Genomic DNA, 17,177 nt, shown 5'->3' on the forward strand with positions numbered 1-17,177 from the left:
TCCATACCTCACCTTTCTACATGTTAAAAAGTGTTCCCTTGAAATATTTGACTACATCGAGATTTCCTCTTTCCTCCTTTTTTCTTCCTGTGAACTGGCAGCTCTTTCTTTCACTAGGAGGAAGGCTCCTGCTCCACCTGAGGATTTACAACTACAGAACAGATTCAGTGCCCTCATAGCAGTTAAGGGTCTAGGAGCTCTGTCAAACAAATCATCTGTGTTCAGTAAACCTGAGTCACGCAGCAGCACAAGAGGGAAGTGGTAAGCATTAGCAACAGATGGAGGACCCTCATCTTCTGACTGACTCGGCATCCAAGAAGGGTTGCTGCTTGCTAGGGGTTTGAATTCATGGTATTGTTGAAAGACTGCCAAAGCTTGTCCAGCCCTCAGACTATTACTCCTTCTGCTCTTCCACCTGGGCAGCAGCTATACAGCTAGGGAGACCTGGAAAGTACCAAGTGTGATTACGTGGCTCTAGAAGCTACAGTCAAGGCCTGTAGTGGTGTTCACCCCAGTCACGCCGGTTAGCTGGAAGGGCTTGAGGAGCAGACAGATCCTGCAGATCAACAACGAGCTGTGAATTGGTGTTGGCAGCAGGGTTTTAGTTTCTATGACCATAGAATGAGAATCAAGGACTGCCTGGAAGAGATGGGATCCACCTGACTATGGTGGGCAGAAGCATCTTAGCCAACAGGCTGGCCAACCCGGTGACAACAGTTTTAAACACGGAACAATAGAGGAGGGAAAATACAACCAAACATCAAGTGACAAAGTAGTGGACTCTGTTGGCAAGCAAAGGGTGTGGGAGCATGTGAACAAGAGATACCTCATAGTCAACAAAATGATGCTGAAGTGGGGTCACCTGAAGCATAGGCACATAAATAAGGAAAGGCCTACAGAAAAACACTACAAGGAAAGCTCTCTTTCTTGGGAATCAGCAAGACTGGATCCACATGTGAAGTCCCTGTGCACTAATGCATGCAGCATGGAGAACAAACAGGAGGAAAAAGAGCTCTGTGTGTAGTTACAAGGCCACAGTCTCATTGGGGTCATGAAGACATGGTAGGATGGCTCACATGACAAGGCTGCTGCCGAGAATGAATACAGGCTCTTTAGGAAGAACAAGCTGGGAAGGCAGTGACAGGGAGATGCCCTTTATGTGAGAGAGCAGCAAGAATGCATGAGCTCTGCCCTGGGATGGATGATGAGCCAGCTGAGAGATTATGGGTCAGGATGACCAGGCAGACCAACATAGGTGACATTGATATAGGTGCCTGCTACAGACTGCCTGATCAGGATGATATCATCATGGACAAACTGATGAAGCACAGCCTGGGTAAGTGGATAGTGAGGTGGGCTGAAAAATGGCTGAACTGCCAGGCTCAAAGGGTTACGAGCAGCAGCAAGTCCAGCTGGAGGCCAGTCCACTAGCAGCATACCCAAGGGGTCAATACTATCAAACATCTTTGATAGTGACCTACATGATGGAACAGAGTGCAAGTTTTCAGATAATACAAAACTGGAAGGAGTGTTTGATACACCTGATAGTTGTGCTGCCATTTGGAAGGACCTCAACAGGCTGGAGAAATGGGCTGACAGGAACCTTATGCATTTCAGCAAAGGTAAGTGCAAACCCCATGCACCAGTATATGCTGGGGGCCAACTGGTTGGAAAGCAGCTTTGCAGAGAAGCATCTTGGTAGAAACCAAGCTGAACACATTCCAGCAATGTGTCCTTGTAGCAAAGAAGGCCAAACACATCCTGGGCTACATTGGGAAGAGCATTGCCAGCAGGCCAAGGGAGGTACTACTCAACTCTGGTGAGACTATATCTGAAGTGCTGTGTCCTGGGCAGTATGAGAGAGACCTGGACACGCAACGAAGATCAGCAAAAGGCAATTATGATGATTAACAGACTGGAACACCTATCATACGAGGCAAGACTGAGCAATCTGTGTCTGTTTAGCCTCAAGAACAGAAGGCTCAGTGGGATTCTCCTTCTTTATACCCTCACACAATCTTCTCAATGGTGTCCCGTGAATAGACAAAGAGGCAGTGGGCACAAACTGAAAGACAAGTACTTCCATCTGAACATAAAGAAAAAAATGACCCCTGCATTTTTTTTTTTTTTAAACTGTGAGGGCAATTGAATATTGGAACAGGTAGCCCCAAGGGGCTGTGGAGTCTCCATCCTTCCATATACTCAAAATCTGACTGGACATAATCCTGGGGCAACTTGCTCTAGCAGACTCTGCATTGAGCAGGTGAGTTGGATTAAACACTCCAGAGGTGCCTTCCAACCTCAACTATTCTACAATTCTTCGATGCAAACCAGAACAACTCTAACGGAAAGCTGTTCATATCTATTCCGTACCTATCCAGTCTTCATTTTTAACAAATTACATAGGAAACATTTTATTCTGCATTTACATTCAAGACAGTATCCTCTTCAGGTTAAAAGGAATAAAGCATGTCTTTTTAAAAAAAAAAAAAATAGGTCTGTAGGAATGGGCATGCTCAATTTGGACTGCTGACTGGTAAATGCTGCCTAACTTTCTATTGCATGATAAAAAGTTGTAGTTGTGTTTCTGTGAAAACAAGTAATTCTGCATATAGCTACATTTCAGATGCATATCTGTAGTCCCCAGAAACATCCTAGATCACACTGAGATGTTGAACTAATGCGTTTTATCCTATTTGATCTTAAAGTTCAAAAGAAAAGAAACATTATCTACTGTAACAGCTATTATTCCTTCACTTACTTTCAAGAACATAATATCTTTGCAAACAACTACATTGACAGTTCCATTCAGTTTTACAGAAGTTTTATTGCATGAAACTAATTCTAACATTACTGATATACTGACTGTAGTTTCAAACAATGATCAGGGCGAATACCTTACCTTGCACTGGTTCCAACTTTTTTAAAAGTCTGAATTTGTAAGCTTAGTTTTAACCCAACTCACTTTCCAGTAAGCTCACACTTGAATAAATACCTCCTTAAAACAAAACTTTTTTTTTTTGCATTTAAGATAGTTATCTGAAAACTATAGAGAAAAAATATATTAGTCATGTTCCAGATTAAAGTATTGTCTAAGCATAGGAAAAGCCACATCCTTATGGAATACCAGCCAAGTTTGAACTAAAATACACTTAAATATAGAAAAATATATAGATAACAAAACTGTGTGTATTTAATGAATTAAATACACAATTTCTTACATTTTTTGAAGAACCTGGGCCATCACAACCCCATTCGTTAAATCTTCCACAGTCTGGCATGGTGCCTCCACATTAAACGTCTGGATCTGTGGGAGAAAGGAAAAGGTTATCTTCTTTTACTTCAACGTCAAGGGATTTTCAAAAGTAAAAAAACCTGCTACCAAACAGCAAATAGAACAGAGTAAACCCGCCACGTTTAGCGTACATGTTAGGAATTAAGAAGCTTGAGATTTAATAGCAATCAAGGAAATGAACTACTGACAGGGCTTAGCATCTTTGTTTTCACAAACTTGTAAACTTTCCTACAAATAATAGCAGTACATTCTCCAAAAGGCAAATTTTCCACAGCATTTTCTAATTTGGAAAGTCGCTGGGCCTTCTGTTCTCCCATGCAAGTACTTCTGGAGCACATATTCAAGTACACTCTCTCAATGAACTCACATAAGAAACTCGGCTTTTAGAAGTAACACTGATCACAAAAAACTCTCATAGGCTCCCCACAACCAGCAGATCAAACGTAGAGGAACATACATACTCCAAACTGAACTGTTCCCTACTATCAGATGGAAGAGGAGAGCACAATGCTCTCCTCTTTCCTACCTGCAACCCTAACAGGTCCATGCACTCCTAGTGTTCTGAATATTTCAGGGTGTTTTATTAACACAGTGACAGACAGTAAGGTCCACATAATGGCAAGCCTCTGGTCTTCAGATGGAAGCTAAGATTCGAAAATGCTGCTATTCTGAATGGCAAGGATCACAGGACTGAGCTGTGTGATGACAGAATTACTTATGACTAAAAATGAGTTAGTTTGTAACAAAGTCCCCTCCACAGACTGAAGCTGAATGCACTTACTAAGACCAACCTAAGGTTAATTTTCTGAGGATGCTATGTAATACTCCAGATTACACAGGAGCAAGAATAATCTCTTAACAAAAAACCACTCATCAATACACATAATTTCTGTATGACTTCTATTCATCAACTCCATTTTCACACATATAGCATACAGGCTATCTGAAACCCTCCCCCCACCATACCAGCAAATGTACAAATACACAAGGCAAAGCTCTTTTCTCTCTTCCTCCCTTGCTGTGGAAAAGAGCCTTTCTGCTTCAGCACAGGCTTTTCAACTGGTCTAAGTTATTTGATCATTTACTTTAAATGAACATTATCTTTAAAGGATGCGGATGAGTTTTGTGAAAATAGTTTTGATGACATGATTTGATTTCCCCTTGTAGGGGAAGCCTGGGCTTATTTGTGTGAAGCACTACTCGTATGCACCAGGGATAAGAAAGCCTATAAGAGAGCTTGCAGCTTCAGGCTACATAAACGTTAGATACATCAACCATTTTTTTCTGAACATAATGTACAACCATTCATGCTTTAGTGGCATTTGAAACACTAATGCTGGTCCAAGCCATTTCCCAAATGCCCTCTAAATATGTATCTTACAATAAAAGACAATTCATATAACTGGGAAACTTTGCAGGTCCTTTTTTGAGGAGAAGGCTCTCAAAAAATCAAGAGCACAATATCCAGATTCTCATAATACCTTTCGAATGTCAGGTAAGCACTCTAGCAACGCCACTTAACGTTAATTTGGAGAACAAGCACCTAGGTGAACATTCCTTTCTTTCCTTTACTCTGGGAGAAAAAAAACACTAGTACTCAATTAGGAAAAAACCCAGCAATGATGTCCTTGAAGAGCCAAAAAAATGAGCTCTCAGAGCATGTTTGCTGAGCAAGTTCAACAGTGACCAACAAAGACTCATGAATGATGTCCATGTTCCAAGAGTACAAGAACAAATTACTGTGTGGCATACAAACCACACAGAAGTGACTTCTACGCTTCAGATTCAGCAGATTTTCCTATAGCTTGGTCTGAGCTATGCAGAAAACACAGCTCCTCACTTCTTCTCCAGAGAATCAAGAAGCCATCATAGATTGCCAAGACACTAGGTGAAAATCAGTGTGGCTGGGTGGGAAAAAAACCCCACACATGAAAACCACCACATAACAGGATATAACATTAAATTGCTATTTCGCCAGAAAGTTGAATTTATCTACAATCTCTGAATTGTGGCAATACTGTTCAAAGAATACAGAGACAATTCTGAGTCTGAATCCACAAACTCAGCAACACATTAAACAGGAAATAACACTTTCTAGCAAAAAAAGCTGCAATGACATCATGGATGCTTATGCTTGAAAAAGTTCAAGATGCTATAAGGATAAAATTCTCAAGCATAGACAATGAAAACTTGATTCTAATTTTGCATATTGTACCTTTAAATAATGAAAATTTAAATCATTTTGCTGCACAATAGCAAATAAAAAAATCACTTAAGAACTACTACTATTATGATTTTTCAAAAATAGACAAAGTGAAATGCTCTTTTCTAATAAGCAATACTGACATTAAGGAGGTCTTCAAGCACACTTCAAACTAATCAGTTTTTTAAAAATTCATTTTGTATCTTGATATATGAAACACCTCCTTGACTAAATAAAAGTGTACGTAGGATATACCACTACACTGATGGAAGAAGAAAGGTTGCTAAGCCTATTTCCACAACACAGAAAAACAAGATGCATACTCCCTGCTGTTTTGTAACTAATTTTATCATCATACTTCACCAATACTTTATACACAAGAAAAGGTCAAAACTGTCATTAAGGCTCAGGTAACCAGTCTGAACTCTTTTTTCCTCACAGTCACACATGCAAGATTGCCACTGAAGACAATAATGCTTTTCACAGTTAGATGACAAAGAACAGAAAGAAAGACTAAAACTAATTATATTACTTGTTTCTTCACATACATTTAAATTTTGTAATAAATGTCTTTGCTTGCATAGGAGAGGAATACACAGCACAATATTTCAATTAAGGTGTCAAATTTATGCTACAAAACGTTTATTCAGCTCTTAAAACAAAGGAGCTATATCCTTTTCATAGCCTTCAGATATGAAAGTAACAAATTTTCTTAAAAAAACCCTACATAAAACAGCTTTACAAATTTATGTCAAAGTTAAACTCCTATACCATTCTCAGATAGTTCCACAAAATGCTTAACCACTCTAAGAAACAGTAGAGTCCATTTTCCAGAAGGGAGAAGAATGATAAGAATGTGGCAATGCAGAAGCAGAGTCTCACTGTGCAGACAAAGAAGCAAATACTTTTTATGTGTGCCTCTAAACAGCTGTTTAATAACAGCTGTTAAAACACTGTCCTTCCTGTGCATTGTAATGTGTTTCCTCCTGGAAGACCTCTCTCATCCTGCTGGAACTGCTCCTACTTCTTGAGCATTTGCAATACTGTCCCCATTGTTAGATCCCCAAAGCTGTAAATTCATTCCCATTCCCAGTTACAATTTTTTTTTTTCCCCCACTTCTTGTACCACTATATGGAGCCTTAACATCATGCTTGAGGGACAGGATGTCATTCAGAGGGACCTGGACAAGCTCAAGAAGTGGGCCCATGTGAACGTCATGAGGTTCAACAAGGCCAAGTGTGAAGTCATGCACCTGGGTCAATACAGGGTGATACCAGGGCAACCCCTGGTTATCAACACAGGCTGGGGGATGAAGGGATTGAGAGCAGCCCTGCAGAAGGACTTGGGGGTACTGGTGGATGAAAAGCTGGACATGAGCTGGCAATGTGTGCTCGCAGCCCAGAAAGCCAACCATATCCATATCTTGATATGACAGTCAGAGAACTGGGCAAACATTCAGTTCTCAAACACAGTAGCTGAAGCCCAGGATAAGAGTAGTGATGGGGAATCTAGCATCCCATGAAGCTGAAGGAAAACAAAAAAAAGTTAAAAACAAACAAACCACACAACAACAACAAACAAACAAAAAACCCAACCCCCTTCCCCCCCAAAGACAAAAAAAGCTCTCCAGCACCCTTCCCTTCTCAACACTAGGAGTTAATGAAAGACATGCTCTTTGCACAGTGATTATCTACATACCTTGGTTTTCATTGCTGGTGCAGTTGCGTAATAGACCTTTTATGTATTCTTTTGTAATAATACCTGAAATCTTTATTAGAGGTTCTTAGTACATAAAACACTGTGTGACTGGTTACCTTACACGCAAACACAACAAAAGGTAATGCCCAGTTTCCAATTAGTTACTTACCAGAGCAAAGTACTCCCCAACCTATAAATGATCCTTTAGAATTATTTACCCATTATTTCCCTACATTTTTGGAACCGACTATGCAAGCCTACAACTAGCTGCCATGTAGAGCCTAGAACAATACTGTATCACCACAGAAGAAACAGATCACACAGCTAAGACAGGGAGAAGTGGCTAAAGGAGTAAGCACAAGAAAGGAACCAGCCTCACTGGGTTGGATGCGAATCACTACTCAAGCCATTAGCAAGAACACTTGAAAGAGCAAACTGGCAGAGAAGATTAAGGAGGGTTGGATACTTCTGTCCTCATACATTTGCCCAATATTACCTATGAGATCTGCAAAAATCCCACTAAAACAAATTTCACTCAGCTTCAATGCCTGGAGGAAATCAGACCATTAATTTTTTTCAGGATCATAAGCTAATTATGTGATACAGAACATTGTTCTTCCTCAGGTGACAAATTCTTGTATTGAGCCAGACCTGTCATAATGATAATTGGATTCCTATCTTAAAAACAGATCCTGTGCTTCTAGACAACTTTAAGGTTTCTTCACCCATTCTTCTCCTCCCAGTTGGAAGCACTGCTATCTTCTGCTTGGATAGTCATGCCATAAGCTATTTTTTCATGCTTTCCAAGACAGCAGCAGGCTGCATGAAACAAACAAAGGGATCCAGGCTCTCCAACAAGCAACAGTTTTATTCCAGGATTTGAATTTCCAGCTCTTTTCACTGATTTTTAGGTTGTCAGACTTTCCTTATTAAAATCTCAGGAGTTACTTTGCAATCCAGCCATAATGTTAGGCACTCAATTAGCCAAACAATGAAATTGCAAGGTCTTTAGATTACTGGCCAGGGTGGGGATTCTTTCAGGGACATGGAGCTGAACATTATTTTTATTAATTTCCTTCTCATGTTATATATACTCTGCTCGACCCCAAAATACCTGAACAGGCCAAAGCCATGAAAGATCTCAATTCAAATATTTCATTCATAGTTTAAGTTTTCCAAAGATTAAATATTTCCTTTGCAGAAACAGTGCAGAAAGTCGAAGAGATACCTTGACTAAAGCTTACTTACTAAAGGACCGTGAGATGAGACAGCCATGACAGCATAAACCACTTATTACTGCAGTATCTTGGCATCGCCACTAAATTGCTAACTGAAGTTTTCAAGTATGACACATTACTAAGATACAATGAACAGAGTCTCAAGTCTGAATGGTGTTTGATTTAACCATTTCAGAAACATCCATGAGAAGACAAGCTAATCTACCAACTCCTGGGGAGAAAATGAATGTACTCCTGTTTTCAGGTGAAAGCCAGATGAGGCAGCTGATGAAAAAGAATACTACACAACATTTGTGATGAAGATTAAATGAAAATATGATACATAACACGAAGGCCAAACACAGCACTGTAAACAAACAGTTCTTTCCAAGCTTTCATCTACTTAATCATGTTTTATTTAAAAGTAATATTTACTATTTATGCTTATTCTTCTCAAAATACAAGCTATTAAGAAGTGAAAAACTGCCAAACATTACCTCAGTACAGTCACATTTATAGAATACATACGTTCGCACTCCACCAAGCACCAATGAACTTTAAAGGCACCAAAAGGCACCAAAGGCACTTAAAAGGCACCAAAAAAGTGCCTTTTAAGACTACAAACATCTTCTCATGGAAGAAAACACAAATGGCAGGGCTTACAGGAGGTGAACCACTGGTTTCCTCTGCTGATCAGAGTGCAAAAATTTCCACTACCCAGAGCTGACAAAATAACATAATTAAAGTGATGTCACACTAAACATAGGAAGTGTAGGATATCTTCTGTCTTCAGCACTCTTTGACTCACAGAACCTTAGATGATAACAAAACCCATAGAACTGGGATGCATGAAGTTTCACCAAAGGAGGATAATGGAACTGTTCTCTAAAATTAGGTGTTAAATACAAATAGCAGAACTGTGCTCAATGAACAAAAGAGCAAAATTCTTTTTATCCTGAATGAAGACTGCTAGGCTACTAGAAACCTGAATAGCACCAGGCAAATGTGCCTAAATTGATCCATACTAAGATAAAGGACAGGCAGCAAGGCATAGCTTGTATTTGATGGCATAAGGGAAAGCAAAGTCCATTAACTTCTTGGCTAGTGGTTAGCCAGAAAAACATTGCATACTTGTAGTCCAAATTTATACATATTTCTAATATTACTTAAACAACAACAACAACAAAGGTGAACATAGAAGACAGCTTTCCCCTTGCAAAATACAGAAAAAGAATAACTATTTAAAGCCCACAACTCCACCCTCTTGCAGCTATAATTTAGATGAAAAGTACTGTCTCTATTGACAGGCGGAATAAAGAACTCTCCCCCAAAGGCACAGAAGATAAATCCAAGAGCACTAAGTTCTACTGAAATATCATCCGCACAAACTTTCTGATCAGTGTGGAAACAGTCTTTCACAGGATCACAAGAGTAAGAAAGACTGAGCAGCTAAAAGTCAGGATTCAGAGGGAGTTGGCAGTAAGTTTTCATCAGGCTAAGAAATTTCAGACTTAGCAGATTCTAGAACTGGTAACACAGATGTATAGCACACCACTAAATTTAGCATATCTTGCAGCTCAAGTCTTCTCCATTTCCAGGACTTGTATTTCAACAAACATTTTCCTGAACTTCATGGAGACTGTGTAGATATGCAGAACAAGATTTTTCAGAGGCTGACCAAATTCCATGATTCCTTAAGAAAGGCAGGAGCCACCATGGAACAGGCTACCATCTTTTGGCATTGTCCATAAAATAAAATCAGCTAAACCATGACAGAGTGATCAAGTCCTGCTGGTTTTTTTTCCTAACCACCAAAGGGACAGTAGAGCTGATAAAACAACCATAAACTCTGTTGCAGTTAAACACAGACTTATTTCTACTTATTCCCACCCTGAAGTAAAACTATGGATACCTTGTTGTCATGGCAAGCAAGTTCACTCAAAAGTTCATCTTGCATAATCCAGGAAAGTAGGAAAGGCTATAACCCATGTAATACTTTTCAACTCTGCAACAAATAAAACAGGGATGCTAATTTCCCAGATCTAATGCCCCCAAAACATACATCATATGGGGTGTGAATACCCACTTGTTTAGCTTAAGTATCTAAACTTAGCTACCGTGAGAGATTTAGGTCCAAACAGTCAAAAGGACTTCCACAGAGGACACAAAGCACTACACTTCCAGTGTAGTGTACACTTGCAAAGAAGCTTGCAGCTAAATGGCATGAAAGAGCCCTACGAATTCTAGGGCTGAAGCACATTATCATCAGATTTACAATGCATCTTTTTGTGCAATACTTGCTCCACTACATGCACCACTCCAAAAACATTTCCTGTGTGCCCCTTTTGAAAAGCTGCCATCCCTTTGTGGCCCCAGCTAGTCCACTGAAACACAACTCCAGTTTTGTATTCATTCAGAAGCTTTTGCCTGCGACATGCTGGAGTGGAGTGCTGGCTGGACTCCCCCCGTCTTTAACCTTACAGAGCTTTTCCCTCCACCAAAACTTTCCTCCTCCTTTCCGTGCTGTCTCTTGTTCATTGCCCCAAAAGAGAAGCACTAAGTAACTCATAGGAATGACTAAGTCACATATGGCAATGTAAGGCAGCCAGGAAAACAGCACATGCATACTCTGCAGGGCAGGAAACCACTACCAGTAGGCTGGGGAAGGAGTTAATCCCTTTCCCTTTCCTGTGTGGCAGGACCTGCCAGGCTGTTGGCAACAGAAGCCACAAGGACACTACTACCCTCTTCCCCTCACTTTCAGCCACGCATTCCTGTCTTAACCTTGTCCTAGTGTTAGTTGCTGTGTGGACAATAACCTCTGCTTGTGGGGTTTTTTTAATTAATGACTAGGACTTGCAAATTCAATTGATTAAGCAACCCTGGACTTAAGCTCTGAATCTGGAGGCAAACAGAAGTTAGTTAAGTCTTTCCAAACTATCACAGTACTCAAGAGTCCTCAGCTCAGCCAAGAAAGCAGATAGCAGCAAGCACAACTGAGGCTTGGCCCCCTCCTCTTCTCCCTCCCCTGCTCCACAATTTGAAAGTCTGCAATTGCTCTACAGAATTCAAATACATTGCAGCAAAGACTGTTGATGGTCCAGGAAGAATAGAATGTCAGAATATTATCTTCCAGTTCAAGAGCCTCAAAATGGTCTCACATTAAGAAAGACAAAGATAATTGTGCAAAATTCACAAATTGACTTCATCTCTTTGAAATAGCTGTTTAAGTATTTCAAAAAGAAGATAGAAACAGGTTTCTCTCCTCACCTCCCACCTTGAGATGAACAAGCTAACAGAAAAGTTGTTTCTTTTATACTGTTTTAAGGTTCACAGTTCTCAGCAGTAAAATCCTTCTTCTCAAAGCAACATCTTGCAATCCGCCCTCCCCCCCCCCCCAAAAAAAAAAATGAGGGGGCAGAACTGGGAGCTGAAATTGAGCACATATTGAATCACATCTAAATGTATTTGCTCTTCAGAGAACTACCAATTGTTATAAATGTACCACTGCTATAGAGTAGCTCTTCAGAAAGCAGCTCTTCAGTAAATTGAAAAAGCAGAATTTGGGACAAAGCCCCAAAGAATGAAAATCTAACACTGTGTCAAAATGCACATAAGAAGAATAATGTCTGCACCTCCAGATTCTGTGTTCAGCCTTCCTTCCTGCTGTTGACTTAAAAGATGGGTGGGGAGAAATACATACAAACTGTACTTTATTAACTTTAATTATCATATTCATATATTCTCAGCCTTACATCACTTGCTCTACAACACAATCTTTAAGAGAAGGTCTTCTGCCTCTGCTTGACCTGTCAGCAATAGGTAAAAAAAAACCCTATAACCTAATAATAGTGCTAGACACCCTACATCCTTCAAACATAATGAGTGATACGCTCAGAATATCACTGTTAGACAACTACCCCTAAAAGGGTGGAGCAACAAATTCTTTAGCATCTTAGTGAGAGGTCATAAAAAATAAAAAAGATTGCTCTGGCACAGCACATACAAGAGCTGTGATCTGTCAGATACCTCAACCCATGCTCCACGACTGCTGGCAAGCTCAGTGTTTTTTTCCCTCTGTCTGAACAGCAACAAATTCAAACAACTATCTTCTTGACCCGCTGTCATCACCAGCACAATCAACTACTCCTGAAATTTGATGTTTTCTTCAAGAGGTAAGAGATGCTGATGCAATGATATCATCAGAAGAAAATGAAACCCTACAACTTTGTGGTCAATGATCAGGGATTGAAAGAAGAAAGAGTTTAAACAGGCTTAGCAAGTCTCCCACAATCTTTGTACCTACAAAAAACCAGAAGAGTACTTAAAACCATAGATGCACAAGGATCAAGAACAGCATAGTCTAAAAAGGATGTAACTGGACAATAGGAGAAAACACAGCTTTCCTAGTAAATTCCAGCAGATTTGATCCTCTCTGAAAAGGGTACCTACAAAGCATTTACAAGCAGCCTTCCTGAGGAATCAAAATCTGTTTCTACACTTGCTCACATGGTCTCTGTATTTCAAACTAACACAGGCAAATCCTTCCAGTTGGGGATAGGCCACCACGGAGAAGACAGATACACTATACTGAGAAGATTTTTCAGCTGGAAAGGAGCAAGGTCAAAGGACTGATACTACATAAATGGCCTAGTGCTCTTAAAATGGGGCATGCCAAGACAGAGGTCTTGTACAGTGCTTACAAAATTCTCACTTATCATAAAAGTTTTGGCATGTCTACCACAGAAACTATATTTGGCCTTGAGGGTTGGAAGAGGAAGAAAGCAGGCAAGATGCAGCTCGGTGGAGACAGCACATAGCAAAATAAGAGATAGTTATCATAATGAAGGAAAGAAAGTTCATGACATCCCCACAGCAATCTGCTACTTATAACCAGACAGCAGTGACCTCTTTGAGGAATCCTGCTGTTTACATACCAATGTTAAGCAATCTTTTCAGTATCACATCTTAGTTCTATGTTAAAAAATAAAATTTCTCAGCTTACATAGCAAAAGCCTGTAGCCATCACACTGATTTCACATAGACATATTAAAGTGTAACTGCCACATGCACGTTTGACAGCTCTCCATGTTTTAAGAAACAACTCAGTGATGTATCTGAGTTAAAAGCACTCCTGACACTACACACAAAGAAAAAAAAAAATCCATGTGTTCATATGTGAACCAGTCATAAGTTTTAAACAGAAAAGATGTTGTGAATCTATTAGATATGCTGAAACAATTTCAGTATCATTGCAGGTTTACCTCACAGCCACATTTTTCTAAACTGCTTTGGCTGCAGTGCAGCTTGGATAACTATACCACAGTGCCTAGAATAGTCTCAGAAGAGGCTTCTGGGAGATTTTTGGTAGATTAATAGTTCTGCAATTACAGTAGGCTGCAAACACTGCTAAAGTATAAATAACAACTTTGAGATATCAGTAGTTGGGCTCCAGTCCTTCACTCAGTTTCACTCAAGTTGCTACTACCCTGGCTGCCTCAAAATAACATCACGGTCACCTGCTAAAGTGGTAGGAAGCAAAAGTTCTCTCAGCTGTTTAAAATCCTGAAAAAAAACGATTCAGGAACCCATTTGACAATGCTGTCTAAGAGGTAAAAAAACTGAGAATTAAACCCCAAGCTAGAGCGTAACACCAAAAATGGGGGTGTTGGTGAAATATTAAAGAATAAAACAAAACATATTCACAGGTGAGCAGTTTGCTCCGTCTTAAAGATACCAGAATAGAAATTGCAGGCATGCAAGGTAAAAGGCTTGAGGGATATTCTCATTCATTAAAACCACGAGTTGGCAGAGGGAGGAGCAGTTTCATCTCACCCTACATCCACCCGAGCAAACATTCAGTTTAGGCTGAACAGGTTCTCAGACTTGTGGAAAGCCTTATCTACTCTACTTAAAACACAGACAAACCAGTTCAAGTACTTCTATATGAATGTGAAGCAAGCAATCTGGGAGGTTAAACCAGTTCTTAAGAACAGTCAGGTTCTCTGGCATAATGGAAAAGACTGGCCATCCCAGGTATGCATAAACTGCAATTAAGACAGCTCTAGTCTCCCATCTTATTGAACAGTTTCCCAAGAATCATCATGGGACTTGAGAGAAAGCCAGGCAAAAAACATATCTTGTTTATACAGCCAGTTTCACTGAGGACTAAAAAACTTCATTGTCTCTTTTGCAAGTTTCTTGTATCCTGGAATAAACTGAAACCACCTTTCTTCTTTTTTTTTTTTTTACTAAGTCTGTTTCAAAGCCACATTCACACAAAAATACCAGAATTTTAAAAATAACCCGTTAACTCCACTTATTCATCTAAGAAACGTGTTGACTAATTCTAATGCTGTTTAAGAAGGATTTACTAATATTTCTGCTAATGAAAAAGATGCAGCTAGTTTCTTGATCTGCTCAATATCTGAGGAGGTGCGAAGGTTAGAAATGTAAAAGGATCTTCATGGAGCATTACTATAGACAGGATAAGACTCCACTAGATAGGTACAGTTTCAGGACCAAAGATTATAAATACTAACTACTGCTCAAACATGACCATATGATGAGTAACAATTCCTACAGATGGTCAATGCCACAGGACTTTTTCTGTTGCTGTAATTTCTCTCTCTAAGCTTTCCATTTTTATGCCTACTTTTCCAGGACAGCTTCTTGTGCCAAGGTAATTTTTTTCAATGGTTTAGCTTTTCTAAGAAAGTGCAAATTATTTTCAAGGGTAACAGTAAAGTTTGCCACTCAACAAATCAATTGCCTCAACCTTCAACCTCAAATGTGGCAAGGAAAAACAAACAAACAAATCACTAGTTCTTTCCACTATTTTTTCGTTTAATCCAAGAAAATCAGCGGAGAATTTCACTAACACTGAATAGACTCCATATAGATACAGTTGCCCTCTTCATCTCCACAAACAAGAACCAGTGATTCTGATTTTATTTTCTATCAAGACTAATCCAACTTCCACTGCATTTCAACATGTTCAGAAGTTGATAAAACAATCCTTTCAAACACATATAAACCCCTGGTTTGTACTATATTTGGCTGTACAAAGAATTCTTTTGGGGAACAGGGAGGTAGTCACTGCCTTATGACTCTGCATTTTGTGATCTCCCTCACTAGCTAGCAAACACCTTAACCATATGAAGTTTTTAAAAAAACTTTATTGAAATATTAACACCTCAAAATCAAATTTGAACAGCACACTTATGTAACAGAATATTAGAATATTGTTAGTTTTGAAGTCTTTTCAGACTTGACACAGGCTTCTGCACAGATGCTATACTTCAACAAAATATTTTCAAGTCATTAACAATTTTGTCCAACCTGTGATTGGATAATGGGTAGGATCAACAGTTCAAATCACTCTTAACAGGCCAATACCATACAAGAGAAAATTCAATCTCATTCATTCCGCAGCATCTTACATGTTTCAAGTACAGCAGTCTTACATGCAAAGGAAATGGCTGTTGGTTATCTGGAAATCTGGGGAGTTAGGAACGCATTGGGACTGCAACCACTTGCTAGGTAAGCTTTCAAGCTTATGCTCCTCACATTGGCACAACTGCTTTACTGCCAGAGAACGCAAGAGGAGCATATCTAAAACAACTAAAACAAAAACACAGGGAAACTAGCACCATATAGCAACAGATCTTCCTCCATCACTCCCCAGTAAACCTTCCTCTTTCTCCTAGCACTGAGTCTCTCACTCAGCCTTTCTTTGCCAGGATTCACAGGCATCGACTTCCTCATGAATTCTATCTGTAAGAGGACTTTCATTCCCAACACCTGAAAAAGCAAGCATGGGAAGCCAAAAGCAGGAAAAGTGGCCAACCGCAACAAAGATGCGAAGACTGGCAGGAATGTGAAGGAAAGAGAAACTGGGTTACTTATTCCAGACCTGTATGAAGCACTGGGGCACACTCTTCCCCAAAACCTCCACCTTCTGTACTTTCCTAGGCCACCTGCGCACCTCTAACAATCACTGAATTTCCCTTGCTCATCCCCTTTTGACTTTCACAGAGAAACCTAACCTGTCATTCCCCAGTAACTTACTCATCACTATCACAGGTTTAGCCAGCTCTGGCCTTGCACAGACTAAACATCTGAAAGAGAAAATCTCTGTTTCTCTTCAACAATCAGTTGTACTTGAGAGTTTCATATAGCAGGTATTTCCCTGGCGATTTTGCTTATGGAGGGGAAAAAAAAAAACCCCAGCCCCAAAACCAAATCCAGTGGTTCCAAACAGGTAACCAATAAATCAGCTGCTACAGAAATACAAGTTTCATGGCTATGTTACAGTCACTGCTCAAATTACAGAGTAACTGCAAACCCAGGTTCAATGTCCACTACATTTTGGCTGCTCAGTGAATGACAGCACAACCTGAAGATGTTTGTGGACCAAGCTCCAAACATTAAAAAAGGAAAAGGTAATTCTTAGGTTGATACTGTATTATCTTCGACTTCACAGGTGAATTTTGTCTCTCGAGGCTCAAGAACTACTTAAAAACACAGAGAAAGAAAGAGACGAAAATAAAGTTTCTGGTCCGAAAGCCTGCCGAGCGCAGCCGGCAGGTTAGAAAAACGCGGCACTGACACACCGCCGCCAGGCCAGGAAGGGCGCGGGTGGCGGGGGAAAGATCAAAGCTACGGGCAACACCAAGCCCGGGCGCACGACGGGGGGCCGGGGGAGCACCTGGGCGCGCTTCCCCCGGCCGCGCCGGCGCAGGCCGCGGGCCCCCCCCGTCC

At 40.2% G+C, this 17,177-nt stretch overlaps 1 protein-coding gene across 3 annotated transcripts in view; it reads right to left on the minus strand.

Moving 5' to 3' along the window:
* HOOK3 (hook microtubule tethering protein 3) overlaps positions 1 to 17,177 on the minus strand; it is a 98,184-nt gene that overhangs the window by 80,443 nt on the left and 564 nt on the right. For all 3 annotated transcript variants that reach the window (XM_072859955.1, XM_072859953.1, XM_072859954.1), the window contains exon 2: positions 3,222 to 3,307. In XM_072859955.1, coding sequence (XP_072716056.1) covers positions 3,222 to 3,307 — 86 coding nt within the window. The remainder of the gene's footprint in view (positions 1 to 3,221; positions 3,308 to 17,177) is intronic.

Source organism: Ciconia boyciana, chromosome 4 (assembly GCF_034638445.1).
Source record: "Ciconia boyciana chromosome 4, ASM3463844v1, whole genome shotgun sequence".
In the NCBI taxonomy this organism is placed as follows: Eukaryota; Metazoa; Chordata; class Aves; order Ciconiiformes; family Ciconiidae; genus Ciconia; species Ciconia boyciana.